The 19455-nt window shown below is 40.3% G+C and overlaps 1 protein-coding gene across 1 annotated transcript in view; it reads left to right on the top strand.

Annotated features, from left to right (window-relative positions):
- Positions 1-10142: 10142 nt before the first annotated feature.
- Positions 10143-19455, top strand: part of polr3a (polymerase (RNA) III (DNA directed) polypeptide A) — a 19213-nt gene continuing 9900 nt past the window's right edge. The window contains exons 1-18 of the mRNA XM_020605017.1: positions 10143-10410; positions 10926-11061; positions 11200-11337; positions 11751-11922; positions 12025-12176; positions 13227-13466; positions 13967-14129; positions 14605-14741; positions 14832-14935; positions 15029-15170; positions 15271-15411; positions 15527-15596; positions 15916-16043; positions 16138-16276; positions 16646-16810; positions 17021-17193; positions 17783-17894; positions 18950-19068. Of these exons, the coding sequence (XP_020460673.1) occupies positions 10367-10410; positions 10926-11061; positions 11200-11337; positions 11751-11922; positions 12025-12176; positions 13227-13466; positions 13967-14129; positions 14605-14741; positions 14832-14935; positions 15029-15170; positions 15271-15411; positions 15527-15596; positions 15916-16043; positions 16138-16276; positions 16646-16810; positions 17021-17193; positions 17783-17894; positions 18950-19068 (2475 nt within the window). The 5' untranslated portion in view covers positions 10143-10366. The remainder of the gene's footprint in view (positions 10411-10925; positions 11062-11199; positions 11338-11750; positions 11923-12024; positions 12177-13226; positions 13467-13966; positions 14130-14604; positions 14742-14831; positions 14936-15028; positions 15171-15270; positions 15412-15526; positions 15597-15915; positions 16044-16137; positions 16277-16645; positions 16811-17020; positions 17194-17782; positions 17895-18949; positions 19069-19455) is intronic.

Genomic DNA, 19455 nt, shown 5'->3' on the forward strand with positions numbered 1-19455 from the left:
GTGATGATGTCTTTAGCAGTGACTTTAAATATTTGCTCAATGCTAACTGCAGCTTTCACCACAGTTTGCAATGTTAACAGACATATCTAATGTTGGAAGGAGCACTAGGGATTTTTTTAGGGTTTTACTGGACATAACATAATGTAAATTGATTTACATGTAATATAATAATGTAAAATTATACCTTAAATGTGTTCTTTTATTGCTTCTGTTTCTAGATCAATTTTCTAATCTGTACATCTCTGCTGCCTGGAAGCTTGGTCAACAGCACACTAAATCTTCTGTAAACAACATTAGTCTTATCTGCACTTTGTCCACCCATGCAAACAGAATGGGTCAGCCTGCGTTTGTCCTCTCTGAGTGCACACATGATAGACAGCTTGTCTCAGTGTGTGACTGGTGAAACAGCCATTCAGGTTAAAGAGAGGTCAGTGAGCAGTGAGTTTCCTATTGCATTGCTGCTATCACTGTACCTGGCAAGATTCAAGTTTAAGGACATAGAAAATTTGTATATCGACTAAGGGTAGCAATACAGTGAGGTGACACCATTCAATCTTCTCATGATAACTGATTAGTTGGAATGTACAGAAAAATGAGACTGCAAGATTTTAGTGGTAATGAAAATAACTGACTCTCTGATGACAACTAAAGCCACTTTTGTATATGCAGATCTTTACTAAACTGACAAATAAAACAATCTAGATTAAGCTAAAGACATCTGAACCTGCAGTTTGAGTCAGGCAAATCTCCCACCTATAACCCATTAACTGTGTTGAACCAGCCACTGCTAATGAAGCATGATAAAACAGAAAAAAGTTCTGGGAACTACTGTGACAAGCATCAGCATGCTCACTGTTAAATCAATCATCTTTCCTGACTTTTTCACACCTATGCAGAATGATGATGTAGTCCACACAGACAGGATACAATTTTTTTCTATTTCTCACATGACACTTGCAGCTCAAGGTTTACTTTTGTTTTGATTCCTTTTAATGTGTACTGACACTTCCTGCAAAATGCATCTTCACATTCTCTTGATTTTTAAACATACAGTACATGTTCTGTTAATAATGTGATTTGAATCATTCATACACTACATTTTAAGCACCCTTTATAATTGGAAAATTAGTTACAGCACAATGGCTAACTGCTTCCTACAACACTAATGCCAGCCTTCTCTCTGTGTCATCTAAACCCTATGCTAATGAAGTCCGGGCCCACAACATGCAGGAGGTTGAATATCAATTTAATCAGACCCTCCCTGCAGGGGCTTTCAGAAAGAAATGACAGCCAAAGTGCATTAGCAATTCTACTGCTGTCACTTCTCATAGCTACTTACCTTACAAACAACCTGCTCTAATAGCACCTGCTTCCTGGGCAATTTGGGCAACAGAACATGAAATGGACTGGAGACCACTGACCTAAATAGCAAAGGGCCATCTCTAAAAGATCTCTAAGTACTGTCTGTTGTATCATCCAAGAGAAAAGCATGAGGGCAGCATGTATGGACAGTGAACATACAGTACTTTACTTTAAGTGTATTTCCACCTCCAAGACAGGATTGTAATAGAAATCATCAATCAGAAACTCTTCTTTAACCCTCTTTAAATGCTTTCTGCCAATGTGTTTGTCATCAAAAGAGTTTTATCCTCATATCTTCTGATTATTATCTACAGATAACAGGTACAAGTAAATACTTTCATACACAAATGAATAGATAAAAGGAAGAGTTCATTACCTCCTCTCATACAAATGAATTGCTTTGACATAATCCCCTCTTATTCCTCAAGGGGATGGGGGGAGGGAGAGTACACGATGAGATTGGTCATAGTGTGCATGTGCATATGTGTACTGTATGTGTGAGTGTTGGGGATGCCATGGCTCATTTCAATGTCGGCCTCTGTACATCAGCAAGGGGGCAAAATATGACATTTCTCCCTGCACCCAGTGCAACAGCCTGTGTTTTCATTCACTCTGTGTCATGATACACACTGATGCTACTCAGTGTGGCAGCTGATACAAACATGATGCCTGGAGAACTAGCACCCCCTCTTGTTAACACATACACTGACTGATCTATTGCAATTGTTATCTTTTGTATTGTTAGATTTGAAAAGGAATATTTTGTTGTTTTTTTGTTGTACACTTTCTCTCTTGGACTTATTTGGCAGTCTTCTCCTCCAGCTAACTGCTTGCTCAATAAACTGCAGCTAGATGCCAACATGTCAGGTCAAAAAAGAACTTCACTTGGGGAGGTGGGCTGGTGACAGGAAGGACAGCATCCAGGTTTTCTCATTTTGAGCAAACCTATTCCAAGACCACAGAGAAAAACAAACATGGGACTAGATGAGGAGCAGGGGAAGAAATTATCAAGAGTATAAAAACAGCTTTAAAACCTCCAGTGATAAATAATGATAAGGGTCTGTTGCAAAAATAATGCACCCAAAGCATTTCCATTACATGATGCACCACAAAACCCTAATTCCCACTGCCACACAGCAGCACAGCAGCAGACCTTGTACCTTGCAGCAGACCTTTGCATATTTGCTCCTGTAATTGTAATGTTGTTCTCTGGTCTTTAACATGACAGAGACACGGCCGGGCATTCTCTCACAGGCTTTACCTAAACCCTTAATGAGGAGCAGCACGGCATGATTAGTATTGTCCTGGGCACATATTAAATTCTGAATGGATGACACAGAGCAAGACTAAACTATTCCCATACAGTCATGGCGACTGCTCATTTAACTGTGGCAGCTATTGTGGCAAAGGGGCATCCGTTTTAACACGACAGCTGGTTTCATTCCTCTCTTAAGTATGCATGAATATTTAAGTGCCGTACGTAGTTGATGAGATTCTCTGATGGTCTGTTTAACCAAGGCCGACTGTTTTTTCAGTAGACTCCTTCTCGTCTTTAACTACTACAGCACCCCAGTGAGAGTCCCCTTGAACACAATTGATTCATAGTCATCTATCTCATAGCCGAGGGCTGGGTAATCACAGCCAGAGAATCGAATCTACCACACTTGTGTTGCATCAGGGAAAGGAGTCTGTAATGAAATAACCCTCCTCCCTGCATTAATTCGTCTTTTTGGCCAGTGGCACACAGATTCATAAGTTGGGTTGTTGTTTTATTCACTGGTGGAATTAGGGGAAATTATTTAATTAGGATGTGTATTATCAAGCTTCTAATAAAGCAAGTAAAAAATGACCAAGCTTGACATCATCTATTTCTTGAGTTACTGTTCTCAGTAAGCATGGTTCACAAGGTAGAGCAGGTTGTTTCCTCACCATAAGGTTAGTGGTTCAATCCATGTGTTGAAGTGTCTTTTTGCAAAACATACACACACACACATATATATAATTTTATGTTGTATATACATATATAACAAATATATAGATGATAGCAGAGGTGTGCATTAATATACACAGTTATTCAATGCATGTATACTTTCACACAGGTCTGATCTTTCAGAGGTGAGGTATGCAAATGTTTTGCCATCAACTTGGCCTAGCAGAGAATGACAGGTACATTTGATGCAGTGTGGCTTTTTAGTGGAGTCCCTGCAGAAAGCTATTTTCACAGGATGTTATGTATGCATTTTTCAGACAGATTGCTGCAGGAGACAGGAGCTCAGGAGGGGAGCAAACATGACTGGAATGAAACACAAGCCATAGTCTTCTGAGTGAAGTCAAACACAGTGCAGACCATAAAGAAATCTGCATTCATGTAGCATTTCTTTAAAAAGCAAAATAACATGTTCAATAAATCTTTGAAATCTTTAAATATGACATCAGAAACCTTCAAGCATAACCAAGAACTGGACAAATTACCATAACAGTTGTACTCTGCCATGACACATACACTGAAATACTTCTATATCCTTCCTCTTACATTATACTGCCATTTATCTGTAGTGGATTAAAGAAGCACAGTGAGTGAGTGCTTCAAGAAATGTGTTTCCCTCCTTGGCCTTCTGCTGTTTTTCCCTAGACAAGCCCAGACCCAGCCCTGCCATCTGCTGGCTCCATCCAGGTGAACAAAAACTCACCCTGGCAGATGACCCAAAGTACCCCTGTGTTCCCACTATGAAGAAAAAATGTCAGGCATCATCCTTTTTTTTTTTAAGGAGTTTGCTTATGAATAAACAATGTGACACTTGTATGAGTAATAACAAGTGTTCTTAAATAATCTTGCCAAAAAGGTTCATTTATGGAGGAAAGAGAGAGCAGGGGAGAGAAACAGAGTGTGCATGGGGGAGAGAGGGTCGATGGAGGGGGTTTCAATGCTTCTGAGAGGTGCTTCATTTTCCAGCACCATCTGTTCTTGGTTCTGAGAGCTGGAAGCCTCGTTTGTGTCAAACACCTCCCACACGCTCTTAGCAGCCAGACACCAACAGCAAGGACTCCATCACCTGTTTCAAACAACTGCACAATGTGACCTGCTGCATCCGTTAACTACTAATCACACCGAGTTTGATGATGTTGTTAACCCACTCCTTGAGAGGTTCCTTCCCTGAGGCTCCTACAAAAGTTCCAACCAGCGGTGAGCCACTGATAATCTGTGCTTTGGAGGTGGCTGACAATGAAAGGGTTGATGGAGGGAGAGAGGTGGAGGACCAGACAGAACCCGGAGGCTGGAGTTGGCCCTGCTTCCCCCCAGGAGGACAGAGAGATAGAAAGAAGACAGAAGCGCATGAACAAGGCCATGCTCCTCCATTTCAATCAGCTGCGGCCGTCTCACATGGCAGCAAAGCATCCGGAGGGGAGGCGCCGTCATGAATCCTAATTGCTCCCTTTTCACCACATTGCAGGATGTTTCTATGCAAATCTGTCCAGAGAGGTATTTGGTTTATGCAAGGCCAACTGTATGAACTGAAATGTGAGCAGGAATCTCACTCAGACAAGATTGAGATTTAGTGGGGAGATGCTAGTATTATAATAAGCTTTAGTGGGGAGATGCTAGTATTATAATTCATTTGGATAAATTATTCATTTTGCACATGGCTCTCCTGAGTGCAGGACAGAGTGCAGTTTCACACATGTAGCTAATGTTTTGGCATGTATGTATTCCACTACATCGACAGGCACTGGCCCCAAGTTAAGATATATTGCTTTAATAAGAGTGACGAAGATGCAAAATAATGAGATGTCGGGGAGAAGAGTGCAGTGGTACCCACGGAGAGACCGAGAGAATCAAAAACATTAGTCTTCAGCATGTGGACTTGTGAATGTTACAGAGGTTTCTGCCACATTTACATAGCTTTACGAATACCCGGTGATGCAGATCTGCATCTCCTACATATACAGTACTGGCTACTGTACACTCTCTTGAAATTAATTGTGAATTTTAAATCTTTTACTCTGTAAAATAATGTGTTGATAATCACCACTGACTGGCCAGGAGGGACTGATGTGTAATGACCTGATGAAAATATTTTATGTTTAATATTAATCACCATGATTGTTTCTGTCTTGGCTTTTGCTGCTTCAACAGCCCAACATGCACTCGAGGACCAGTAAAAGTCAAACTAATTTTAAAACTGTACCTCTCTAACTGCCAGAGTATTATTTATGTGTGATGAAGGATATTTGTCAGATTGTTTAGAATATTTGGTTCTGGACAGATCTGCAGGACTAGATTCTCTGGCTAATGCAGGAGATATTAATAATGGTGTTATTTCACCCCGAGTGACTAGTCTAAACCAATACCTCCTACATTATTAGATGTAGTGCTGCTGAAAGAGTCGGTTAATTGGCAGCTAATTTTAAAAAACAGCTATTTTGATGATTGATTCATCTAAGTCATTAGCAACAACCCTAACGGTCTATAGCCTGTTAGTGATTTAAGGGCTATACTCAGGCAAAGCGGTGCTCTGAGCTAAATGTCTGTTGTCATCTTGCTAAAGTGCTCACAGTGACATGCCTTAAGGCATGGCCACAGAGGTTACAACAAAATTTTCCACACTCAACCCTGAAAGAGGAAGTGATGTCACATTTCTGATGCAAGTAAAAAATAAGTATTGATCAAAGCAATTTCAAATTATAACAGTTGTATCAGTGTTATACCAGTATAAGCCAATCAAATTTTTCATTTGAACAAAGCTGAATTGACTACTGCAGCTGGCTGGAGATCACAGTGTGACAGGAAACACACAGCTAAATTTGTGACAATGCTGTTAGTTTGGTGGCATGCAAACATTTGCTAATTAACACTAAGCAATCTAATACTGTAGCTGCCAAGACATTTCAGTAAAAAAACAAAAATGTCAATCTCATGGTGGCAACAGGAGAGGAGTCAAGGAACCACCAAAGTCACGGAGATGTACTGTCTTGTAACTTTGAATATTATGTACAAACTTTTGTGCTAATCCATAAACACGCTCTTTACAAGTTCAGTAATGTTTTTCATTTGACCTTTCCTCTCTTTGGTAAATGCCCTTACTTTTTAACTCCTCAAACCCAGTTTGGAATGTGCTTTCTGTTATAAGTGTCAAGCTCAGTTTGGTTTAATAACAATAACCATAAAGCCATCATCAACTTTATTCTCTCAGGTTTTACAAAACTCCTCTAGAGCCACAGAAGACACTATCCAGCTGTTTTCACAGGAAAGGAAGTACTTCTACTCACAAATAAACCCATCTTCATGTACAAAGTTGGTGGAGTCCACCTTCAAGTAAAGTGAACATGAATGGCTCTATACAGTAAACTCTATCACCGAATGTACTGTATTACTTCCAAAGTAAAGTCCAATACTGTCTGTATATAAAACAAGCATCAGTGTCTTTCCTTGGTGTTAGGTGCGCAAATGTACACCAATACTCATTAAAACAGCTCAGCAAATAAAGACCTATAAACACCTAACACTACTGTCCTATGAATACAGTGGCATTTAACTCCATGTGCACTGTGATGATCAGTAGAAGTGAAACAATGAAGCCATTTCCATCCCCACTCTCAGAACATACCTACACGTGCACACAAATGCACCCTGACATGGGGCTTTTGTTATAAACCAATCCGTCACAAATGACCATAATCTATACTGTGCTCCCAATGGCTCTCCTGGGAAGCGTTTTCATCTCATCCTCCTTCAGTTTATTTCCAGTAATTCAAACGCACTAAATCCAAATATGAGGAGCCATGAAGCCCTGCTGTTTTGACAAGTTAAATGACTACAGGCAATGATGTGCTTCCCAGCCATGGCTGTAAGCAGCACACGTTGCCAGCCACCGCCTTTTTGTGTGTTCAACGGAAATGTGCGGATGTGTGTTGGCGTGCGGTGCTTTTCCCACACGCACTTGCAGCTGCCTGACCCGCTGCAGCATCTTTTTGAAGTGAAATTGAAATGGATTGTGTAGCTCAATATTTTATTGACATCAACTTCACAGAATGTTGCTACAGTGACACCGGGGATAATTATTTCACCACAGATTTCTTCCTCTCTGCATTTCACTCTCGCTCTCTTTCTGCCTTCCTCCAAGCCCTTCCATTCCTGTAGAGAATTAGTTCTGCATAAATTACCCAGTGGAATATTGAATCAGTCTCCAGCCACCAAAGGCGAGTCTGTGTGGCTGATTACTGAGTAGTGAGCACAACACCCATGCACACACACATATAGAGCAAGAGGGAGAGGGGCTCTAAGTGAGGAGATGACACCATTGCAGAAAAAAAAGGAAGACGAGGAGGTGGAGGAGAAGGGAGGGGGCAGAGGGGGGGATCAGCCAATCTGAATATGGAGAGTGAATGCTGTATTAGCCACCCTAGCTGTACACTATCTGCTTATTACTTAGTCATTAGCAGGGGCATGGTTTTAAAGGAGGGAGGGATCAATCAATTGTCATGGGTCAATGTTTTGCAGCCTCATTATGAACCTTGGGTGGCTCTGTAAATTAAGCTTAGTAATTACTCATGTTAATTACACAAAGATGGTGGTCACATTGATCTACAAATACGCTTTGCATAATGTAAGTGGTATTATGAGTAAACACTGGGATGCACTTGAGTGCAACCCACTGATCACATGGGGGAAGAAGAAGAAGAGGAAGATTTCTCTCAGCTCTGTGGAGTTTCTAATCATTTATTTTTATCTAATTAATCAATTAGTAACACAAATCCTTTGATACTTGTTTACCCAAGCCATTTTTCAAGCTAAAATGCCAAATACTCCCTTGTTCCAACTTCTCAAATGTATGATTATTTTGTTTTTAATTGAATACTTCTAGAAAACAAAAGGTCGTTTTTTGTATATTTTGCATAATTCTGAAAGTATCTGTCTGAATCTAAATCTAATATGGCTTTATCAAGCAGGGGCAGTGACCAAATCCCTGACTCCCCAGTCCTGAGAGAGGGCCAGTTTTCCTCAATCTGAGCAGTCTGAGACATTCAATTCCTCCACAGGGAGCACTCTGTCTGTGTGTGGGAGTGTGTGTGTGTGTGTGTGTGTGTGTGTGTGTGTGTGTGTGTGTGTGTGTGTGTGTGTGTGTGTGTGTGTGTGTGTGTGTGTGTGTGTGTGTGTGTGTGTGTGTGTGTCTGCTCATGATTGCACCATTAGTCCAATGTACTGTATTTGATACCGTTTTGTACAGTGAAATACTCTAGAGGTACTTCAAGGGAAGATCACTGAGCTGCTTCTCATGCTGGAAAACATTGTTAGCAGCAGTCCTTCAAATGTTTTTGAGGATAATTTTCTATGCTCTTTACATAAATTTACATAGACTGATGCATTCATGTGTCCTTAAGTCATGTGTGCCTAGATGTAAAGAGTTAGACAGATCAGGCTCTTTGGGATGGCAGATTGAGAGAACCCAGGCCATGCTGAACACAATAAGGTTTAATTAGAGGACTCTGTAGATCTAATTGGCAGCAGAATTAGAAAATGAAGCATCAGATTCTGCCAAACAATTTTCACTGTTGGTGGTTATAAGTTGACAGAATAATTAATCAGCACAAGCGCGTTGTGGAAGGAACTCCTCATCAGAAAGTCAGTCACCATCAGTGCACCCATGCCAGTGCATCTAGCAGCACAGGTATAAATAGCACATTTGTTTAGCCTCTGCACCTCCGCCATCTGTACATTTCCAGCTGTTGGAAATTCATTTGGTGCCATCTAGAGGTTGAACTTCAGACTGCAGCAAATGTACTGTACAGCTATGATACACAAACACAAAAGGGGTTGTATGCATATCAAAATGTATGGTAACACACATATACACAAGTACTTAAACATATCAAGTTTTGTTGTTATATCTGAGAATATCTAACCACACTGGAGTACATCATTTCCTAATCCTCACCTCAAACATAAATCTAATACTTCGCCCCACTCAAAATCAAACCCTGGCTGTAGCCGTGATGCCTGTTTTAAAGAAAGATTATTCCTTCACTCAGGTCTGGTCTTATACATGTGATCCAAACAGCAACTCTGGACAACCATAACTGCACTAGCAAACAACAACTGGTTTTAGGTGGTGTTATTTACTGGAGCTGTTTCTTAATAAACAGTAGTTTAGCTACAGTATCTCTCCACCCAGAACTTCTGCAGTCTGTATCATTATAGGGTCATCTACAGTAAGTGAAGTTTCAATAAAAGAGAAAGTTACACACAAAAGTAATCCTACACATAAGACAGTGATCCAAAATATAGCCTAAATATAATTTTAGTTGGAAATGAAAGTAATTCACCTTACCAGCCAAACACCTGTGGAGTTATTACCATTTGTGCCGTTAGGTGTCAGCACTCACTTGATACCGACTGCGCTCGTGCTCCTGTGACTTCTCTTTCTTGCTGTCGTTGTGCTTAGTCTTGTGCTGCTTTCAGGTACTTCTCATGATCGCGTATTTTTTACAAATAAACCAGAAGTACGGGTTTTTGTAGGTCAGCCAACAGATTTAGTATGGGTATCTAGAAATAAAATGGCTATTTTTTACTTTAATTTAAAGTTATAACATATACTTTTAATCAAAGTTGTATTGAAGAAGGGGCATGCACACATCATTTAGTTTATGTAATAAATGTATATTTGTAAAGAAGAACACTTTCTATCTTAAGATGCAACACTCCTTTCTTGCACTGCTTTCTCCTAACATTTGCACGATCCTGTCAACTTTACGTTCACTAATCATGGATATATACCAAGGATGAATGTATACTAGTAAGTTCACTGGATTACCGATAAACCCTGAATGCAGCGGTACGGTGTCTCCCATGCCATCAACATATTGCACGCTCTTTGCCAGTATTGAGAAGAGATGGGAAAGCGAGGTGATAGCATGCTAGCAACACAGAAAGCGTAGTCTAACGGCATAAGGACGAAATAGTCGTTAAATTGTTTGCGTTATTGTTAATTTTGGAGAATCTGGCAAAATGGTGAAGGAGCAATTCAGAGAGACAGATGTGGCCAAAAAAATGTGAGTATAAAAGGCTCAGAACACTGCTACTACGTTAGCTCGATATTTAGCCAGTGTCACTCAGTTTGCAGTGTGGCTGAGACGAGTTGGTTAGTAAGTTAATAAAGATCCGGCTTGTGATTCATAAACTGGGGCTAGTCTGACTCATAAGTTAATATTAGTTAGCTTATGTGAGTGCTGTGTTAAAGGTCATGTGGAAAACAATTAAAAATGAGACTGTTGAGCTTATTGTTTATTTCATGGTTATGTTAGCTACGAACTTAGAGTGAGGCATTGACATAAGAGCCAATAAAGTCTACATTGTCTGTCCTTTTTAACTTCTCACTACTGCTTGCATGTCAATAAGCATTTGGCTTGGTCAAGTAACGTTAGTGCTGATAAGCAATTGGCTTGGTCAAGTAACGTTAGTGCTGCTATTACAAGGAAGCAGATATTCGCCTGATGTTTGTTATTTTTGATGCATTAAGATAACCTTGAAACTTTCCTGGAACATTACTGTTTGTTCTTGTTTACAGAAGCCATATATGCTTTGGGATGAAATCTGCTGAGCAGATGCGTAAGCAGGCCCACATCCAGGTGGTCAGTAAGAACCTGTATAGCCAAGACACCAAACACTCTCCACTGCCCTATGGAGTGCTGGACCACCGTATGGTACGACATAGACAAAACACCTTCTACTACACAAACCTAGTTTAACAGCAGCAAACTAACTGACACATATCATTATCTATTTCAATAAAAGCATCCTCATATTGCAGGTACATTCCTCTGATGTTATGTTTCTTGCAGGGTACCAGTGAGAAAGACAGACCATGTTTAACATGTGGGAAGAATCTGGCAGATTGTTTGGGACATTATGGCTACTTGGATCTGGAGCTGCCTTGTTTTCATGTTGGCTATTTCAAAGCCACCATTGGAATCTTACAGGCAAGTCATATGCGATTATTAGTGGTATATGGTATGGATAGAATAACAGATCTTAGAGTTTACATGGTATTAGAAAGGTACATATTTAAAGAATGTGAACTATATATTTAAAAATAGCAATTTGAAGAATCAAACCTTGTGTAAAAAATTTGTACGGATGTCAGCCTTCAGTCATTTATGTTTCATAATGTGCCAGGTGAGGCACTGATGCTGCTAAAGTTCATTTGAACAAGGTACCTCCATCTGGAGGTTTTATTATGGTATTAACCTACACTTGTATATTGTAAATTCTTGAAGTTATCATTGTTTTCTATACTGGCAGTGTACCCATAATTTAAACTTTTTTTATTTTCTGCATTTTTGTGTGTGACTGAGTTTCCTCATTGTAATGTGGTGTTTTATCATGTTTCCAGATGATTTGCAAGACATGTTCAAGCATAATGCTGTCAAAAGAAGAGAAACTGCAGTTCATGGATTACTTGAAGAGGCCAAACCTGCCCTACCTCCAGAAACGAGGGTTGAAGAAAAAAATCTCTGATAAATGCCGCAAAAAGACAATCTGTCTGAATTGCTCCGCCTTCAATGGTGAAAAGTGAAATTTGCATTGCAATATTTACTTTTTGACACTTTTTTTCCTCGTGTGATAAAGGAAAAAAGGCTGAGTCTTGTTTCTCTTGCACTTTTAAGGGCCAGTGAAAAAGTGCGGTCTGCTGAAGATCATCCATGAGAAGTATAAAACAACCAAGAAAGTGGTGGATTATTTTGTGTCTGATTTTCTGCAGTCCTTTGATATCGCCGTTGAGCACAACAAAATGATGGAGCCGCTGACCAGAGCACAGGTGAATCTTGTATACTCTTTCACACTCTTAGTGTTACAGTGCTGTGGTGTAGCGAGTGATTAGTCTGTCTAAAATAAATATATATATATCAAAGTCAGGCTGTGTATCAAAACTCAATACTTTTTCCTTACTGATTAAATAAGTGTTTAAAGTTGAATTTGAATGATTGGTCAGATTTTTATCTCTCTATTTATTGTATGATAATATATCTCCTTATGTAAATAAAAAATAGCTTGTTTTTTTACCACACCAAAAACTGATTTATTGAAAGGTTTTGACATTTTAGTAAATGACAAAAGAGTTTTGTTAAAAAAAAAATAAAAAAAAGATGGTTGATGAGTCAATGATGGTTATAGTCCTCCTAATAAGGTACGGATTGAGTAGCATTATTTATTATTTTAAAAAATTTGCAAAAGAAAGATTTTAACTTTGGAAGAGACCTTGTGTTTTACCTTTAGCCCCTTGTACACTGCCCATTCGAGATGAGTTCACCCCAGCTCCTGTATAACTGGGACAAGATGGAATAGGGGAGGGAGAGCAGTGTCAGCGAGGACAAAGTGAATCAGAAAATTACTATTTTTATGATTGCTTCACTGTGGTTATGTTCTAAAGCACACATAAACACAGCCTGCACAACTTTGTAGGAAGAATTCTGTGTGAATGGAGCCAAAACGCACGTCTCTGTTCTGAGGTGAGGTGCGCCTTGTGTCTGCGTGTAGCCTTACCTTTAGACGCACAGACCTGAAACTGCACCTACTGTAATTTCCAATTATAAATGTATCAAACAAAAGCAGATAACAGCCCATTTGTTTTATTTTCAAATTGCACTTAAGTACATGGACCATCAGACATCACGATAAGCATCATGCCTCTAGTATCAGGATTGTGGCAGCTGTGTAAAACAAACACAGGAACTGCGGTTTGCTGGCTTTTTAAAGTTCATTGCAAAAGGGGCTTATTCAAAAAAGCTGCCTTGAAGGATGGTCAAAATACCATCAGTTGGCCATGATCTCTATCTAAAAAGGGCTTTTGTTATAATTTATTCTCTAGGAAAACCTGAACCCTCTGGTGGTAATGAACCTGTTCAAGAGGATTCCCCAAGAGGACATCCCCTTGCTGGTGATGAACCCTGAGGCGGGCAAACCTGCAGACCTCATCCTCACCCGCCTCCTGGTGCCTCCTCTCTGCATACGACCCTCTGTGGTTAGTGACCTGAAGTCGGGCACCAATGAGGACGACCTCACCATGAAGCTCACAGAAATAATCTTCCTCAACGATGTCATCAAAAAGGTTGGTATCCATCACTGACATGGCCTTACCAGCTTCTATCCAGTGCAGGGTATCTGTAGGAACTTAGAAGATTTGAGCTTTTAGTTTGAAGAGAGCAAACCTCTGACTGAAAAATTGATTCATTTTTAAAATAATGAGCTGCGGTGAGCCAAAGGCCATATACTGATATAGCATAAACAGTTGGCAAAGGAAAATGATATTTCAGTTTCCAGTAGCCTCCAGGTAGAATAAATCATATTTTAGTCAGCATACGGCTCCTTAACAATAAAGTCAGGAGGCAATTTATAGGTGTAGTATAATCCTAAAAGTGTAGCAATCTCTCTCCTGTGCCTTAAGACCTGCTCATGTAAACTACTTGTTTCTGAAGGGGCCTGTTCTACTAGTTCAGACATCCCAAACACAGCCCTGGGTTGAAATTGCATTAACTGGGCAAATGTCTGAAATTCATGTCTTATTTTTCATGTAGACAGCCGATATTAATAAACTCTTCTGTCATCCAGCATCGTATGAATGGGGCAAAAACCCAGATGATCATGGAGGACTGGGACTTCCTCCAGCTGCAGTGTGCCCTGTACATTAACAGTGAGCTTTCTGGCATTCCCCTCAACATGGCACCTAAGAAATGGACCAGAGGCTTTGTTCAGAGACTCAAGGGGAAGCAAGGTATAGTGTGTACATAGTTAATTGAAGCCGCTTTTACACGCCCCATTTGGTGCAGGAGTTTCCCGCCTCGCTGTTCTGTGTAAAATGTACAGTCGTGGCTGGCATGGGAGGGTTGAAGTTGACCCTCCAAAATGCCGCAACAGGAGGCAGTATTTTTGCAGAGACACATTTGCACCACCTCCTGTATAAATGGGACAAGGCGGAATGGGGCGTTAAGAGGTCCGCGTGAGCGAAAGAGCTAGAGAGCGAATGCTGAGAGAGAGCAGCATCAGCAAGAACAAAGTGAATCAGCGAATTTAAACCTTATTTTGTGACTGTTGACCACCGGTTACAGTCTAAATAAACATAGCCACACTTCTGCACAACCCTATGGGAAGGATTTTGAGTGAATACAGCCAAAACACACACTTCTGTCAGTTCTGCTGTGTGCTCATTGTATAGTTGCGTGACTGATTTATTTACTGTGACGACTCAGGTCGCTTCAGAGGAAACCTCTCAGGGAAAAGAGTGGACTTCTCTGGCAGAACTGTTATTTCTCCTGACCCAAACTTGAGGATAGATGAGGTGGCGGTCCCTGTGCATGTGGCCAAAATCCTGACATACCCAGAGAGGGTAAGCCCTGGTCCATGGCTTTAACAAATGTACCAGACAACCACTTCCAAACCAGAGCTTACGTTTTCTCAACTTGATATTTTATTATAGGTGAACAAAGCAAATCTGGAGCTAATGAGGAAACTTGTTCGCAACGGTCCTGACGTTCACCCCGGAGCCAACTTTATCCAGAATCGTTACACACAGATCAAGAGGTGAGCCCGGCTGCTTTTTTTTACACAGATTACAACCACTGCTTGCCTAATTACCTGCTTCATAACCAAAAATTAACTCTCACTGTCTGGCAGGTTTTTGAAATATGGGAACCGTGACAAGATTGCTCAGGAACTGAGGATTGGTGACATGGTTGAAAGGCACCTGATAGATGGAGACATTGTCCTCTTCAATCGGCAGCCCTCTCTGCACAAACTCAGCATTATGGCTCACATTGTAAGTTTAGTTTGTCTTTCTTTGATCATGTAGTCATGAAATCTTTTTTTAGTTGCTTGTTTATGTATAGTATTGATAGTTATTCTTCCCAAACTGACAGGCCAGAGTCAAACCTCACAGGACATTTCGGTTCAACGAGTGTGTGTGCACCCCATACAACGCCGACTTCGATGGTGATGAAATGAACCTCCATCTACCTCAAACTGAAGAAGCCAAAGCCGAGGCCTTGATCCTGATGGGGGTACGTGTGTACTCATGCTTCATTGTTGACGTCCAGCAAAGACAAGCTGTCTGTGGAAACTGCATTGTTCATGGGAAGTAGAGAGCAGTTTGAAACAGATCATTCTTTCTTCCAGACTAAAGCTAATCTTGTCACTCCAAGAAATGGTGAACCTCTGATTGCTGCTATTCAGGACTTTCTGACAGGTCAGTGCCATGACACGTGGCAACCAATCACAGTTTCTTTGTCGTACGACATGAGGCTCCTTTCAGTCACAGGAAGGGAATTATTGACCACTGATAAAAGGAAAATGGTTACTTGCAGCATATGTATATATCTGGAAAAACATGTTTTAAGAAGCCACTAATGGTATATGAAAATGATTAGTGGTTAAATAAATAATATTTAAGTAATCCACAGGTATTAAATAACCATGGTCTACCTGCTGGGGGAGCGCTTCAGCCATATTTGAAAAGAGGCTACATTTCATTTTCATTAACTTTGAAGCATATTTGTATTTTCTAGGGGCTTATCTCTTGACGCTGAAGGACACCTTCTTCGACAGATCAAAAGCCTGCCAGATAGTTGCATCAATCCTGGTGGGCAAAGATGAAAGAGTCCGGGTCTCTCTTCCTCATCCTGCTATTATGAAGGTACTGTATTTCCCTTCTGGTGAGCCTGTAAAAAACAAACAAAAACACTCCATATTAGTGATCTGCCACTAATATCTTTCTGTGTATCCATCAGCCCATGGCTTTGTGGACGGGCAAACAGCTTTTCAGCCTCATTCTGAAGCCGAGTAAAGAATGTTCAGTCAAGGCCAATCTGCGGACCAAGGGCAAACAGTACTGTGGCAAGGGAGAGGATCTTTGTTACAATGACTCATGTGAGTTTCCAAGCATTGCACTGCAGGAGACAGAATTTTTCACATGTAAAACAAAATCTTAAACACCACTTTTTGATATTTTTTGATTAGTTTTCTTGGAGTCATCCATTTGGATGACATAATTTTATCAAATGCAAACATGTAATATGTTCATATACCAATGTTTCCAAAGAAGTCGCTAAGTGAAAATACTGAATTATTGCCCATCGCTTGGAGGATTCTATATTAAACCTACTTTTCATGATATAAAAACTATAATTCGTTCTGTCAGCGTTCACCACCTTTCTCAAATCAGGTGTCTCCAGGTCAGCACCATCCATGTTTGTCAATCTGTCAATGTTTTTTCACATTCATTTGTCCCATTTCCAGTTGTGGCGATCCACAACAGTGAGCTGATGTGTGGTACCATGGACAAAGGCACTTTGGGATCTGGCTCCAAGAACAACATCTTCTACATCCTGCTGAGGGACTGGGGGCAGCTGGAGGCTGCTAACGCCATGTCACGCTTGGCGAGACTTGCTCCAGTATATCTCTGTAGGTGGCCTCCATATTTTCTTTTAGTGCTCTGAAAACTGAGATATCTGCCTATGTCAGCAGAAATAAACCTAGAAAATCTATTATAGAATCAGTGATACTTTCCAGTTTGGTAGTATAGTAGTAGTCATTTTAAATACTGTAAACATTTCTACATACTGGATAATCTGTAGCAGTATCAATGCAACTTATTTTACTTCCAATTTTCAGCCAACCGAGGCTTTTCTATCGGCATCGGTGACGTGACACCTGGCCAGGGTCTGCTGAAAGCCAAGCAGGACCTTCTGGATGATGGCTACAAGAAATGTGATGAATACATTGAAGCTCTGGAGACGGGAAAGTTGCAGCAGCAGCCAGGCTGCACAGCAGAGGAGACTCTGGAAGTAAATGTGACGGCTTATGTTAATTTAAGGCCAATATTAGTGTCCAAGTAAACTTAATATGGCTTCTCACTACTACATCTGGTTAAATCAGCCTCGTGCACAGTACACCATGTTTAAGCTCTTTCATTTAATAGCTTTGGAACTTAGTGGTGAATGAGTCACAGTTTTTTTTTTCTTAAATTTGTTCTTGAGAAAGATCCTAAGAAAGGTCTACAGCTGATTCATGAACGTGTTCTTAAACTACACAATTATTTGCACCCGTCTTTTTACAATGATGAATCCTATTGTTTTTGTAAGCACATGCGAGTTGTTCCTATGCATAGGCAAAAACCCTGCCAGTCTCCATAAAAAGACATGAGACTGCAGGGCTTTGTGGACACACAGGAGTCTCTTGTAGAAATTGAAAGGATAACCTGAGAAAGTCAGTAGAGCTACAACTAAAATGGTTGTGAGTCTGCTGAATTAGTACCATAAGAAAAGTACTATTGGTAAAGGGCATAATTAATGTAGAACCTGTTTCAAAAGACTCCAAATGTTTTTAAGGACAGTTTCTTCCACCAAGGTTGTTTCATTTTGTGTGTGTTAATAGGCTCTCATCTTGAGAGAGCTGTCCGTCATCAGAGACCGAGCTGGCAGCGCCTGCCTCAGGGAGCTCGACAAGAGCAACAGCCCTCTGATCATGGCTCTCTGTGGCTCCAAAGGTAAGCTAGCTGGAATGGAAACATGACAAATAATAAAATCATAATTTGGATATTAATTGTTGCTGCTTACCAATGATATTACTGGAAACGGCATGTTTAAGAAAAACAGGTCTTATTTATATTCCTAAAATGGAAGGATTAAAGTAAAAGGTACCCAAACATTGGAATAACTTTTGCAGAATGATTCCACTAAAGTTCTGGTACTTTGGCTGGTTTAGTCCTGTCGGCAGCAGCTGACTCCTGAAGTGTTTCATACTGTATTCTTCATATTCTGTGCAGTGGTTACTTAACAGATGGTGAAACAAGCTGTCTTCACAGCAACCTATTTCCGACATACTTTTGTGAATGAAGTTAAGTGACAGAATCAAGGTGAATAACACATTGAATCGCCAGCAATTTGAACTAACTTTGAAAAATCATGCAAGTCAATGCAATCTTTGAAGCTCACACCATGAAGTCATTGTTTTATAACTGCAAATAATACTATGAATTTGTTGGTTATTTTTCTGTTCTATTAACTGCTTAATCATTTTGTCTATAAAATATCAGGAAATTGTGGAAAAATATAATTGCACCATACCAGGTTTGATACCAGGCGGGGGCCGCCGTTGCATGTCAACAGGCCTGCGTCTCCTCACCGCGTTTCCTGTCTGAAATTACTATCACTGTTGTTTAATTAAGGGTTAAGGGCTCAAAACATTTATTATTACTGGACACATTTACAGTACTGAGTTCTGCTTGTAGGAAGAGAACCTTATTTATGGGAAATTAAACATCAGCACTGTTTTGTTCAGAAACCAAGTTGTTCCTCAACTAATAAATACATCTTTTTTATGTGGGCATGACATGAAATTCAAACGAGCCTGTTTAAACCAGTTCAGAAAAAACTTTTCAGTAAAAAAAAAAAAAAAGCTAATTATGGAGCTATGCTGCATCCTCTGTTCTCTGCTCAAATAGATGCTAAATTGGCAGTCTGTGTGTTCTGATTCTTGTGTTTTCATGATTATTAACTTTCTTTCTCTGTGTCTTCATCTGTCTTCTCTGTGTACATACAGGATCCTTCATTAATATCTCCCAGATGATTGCCTGTGTGGGTCAGCAGGCCATAAGTGGCTCTCGAGTACCGAATGGTTTTGAGAATCGCTCCCTCCCTCACTTTGAAAAGCACTCAAAGGCAAGATTGAGCATATTCATATAAATTATTTTGCTGTATACTCCTCCAAGGGCTCATAGATGCTATACTCTGGTTTTATTTGTTGGGATCTACAATGGATATTTGGGTTTTTGCAATCACAGGAGATATGGGATGGGATCCTTGAGAAGTTTGATAGAAGGTTGATACTGGCAGGTTATGGAATAGGTTAAGTGACATAGCTGATACCAGGCAAGCCAAACAAATATTTAAATATGTATATATTTAAATGTGAATATTATTATGCGCAGCTCAGCCAGGGGCCGGAGGGAGTCCGGTTTGGGGACCACAGGATCTCGTCTCTGCTTTTTGCAGACGACGTTGTCCTGTTGGCCCCATCAAACCAGGACCTCCAGCGTGCACTGGGGC

This window comes from Monopterus albus, unplaced genomic scaffold (assembly GCF_001952655.1).
Source record: "Monopterus albus unplaced genomic scaffold, M_albus_1.0 scaffold69.1, whole genome shotgun sequence".
Classification (NCBI taxonomy): domain Eukaryota; kingdom Metazoa; phylum Chordata; class Actinopteri; order Synbranchiformes; family Synbranchidae; genus Monopterus; species Monopterus albus.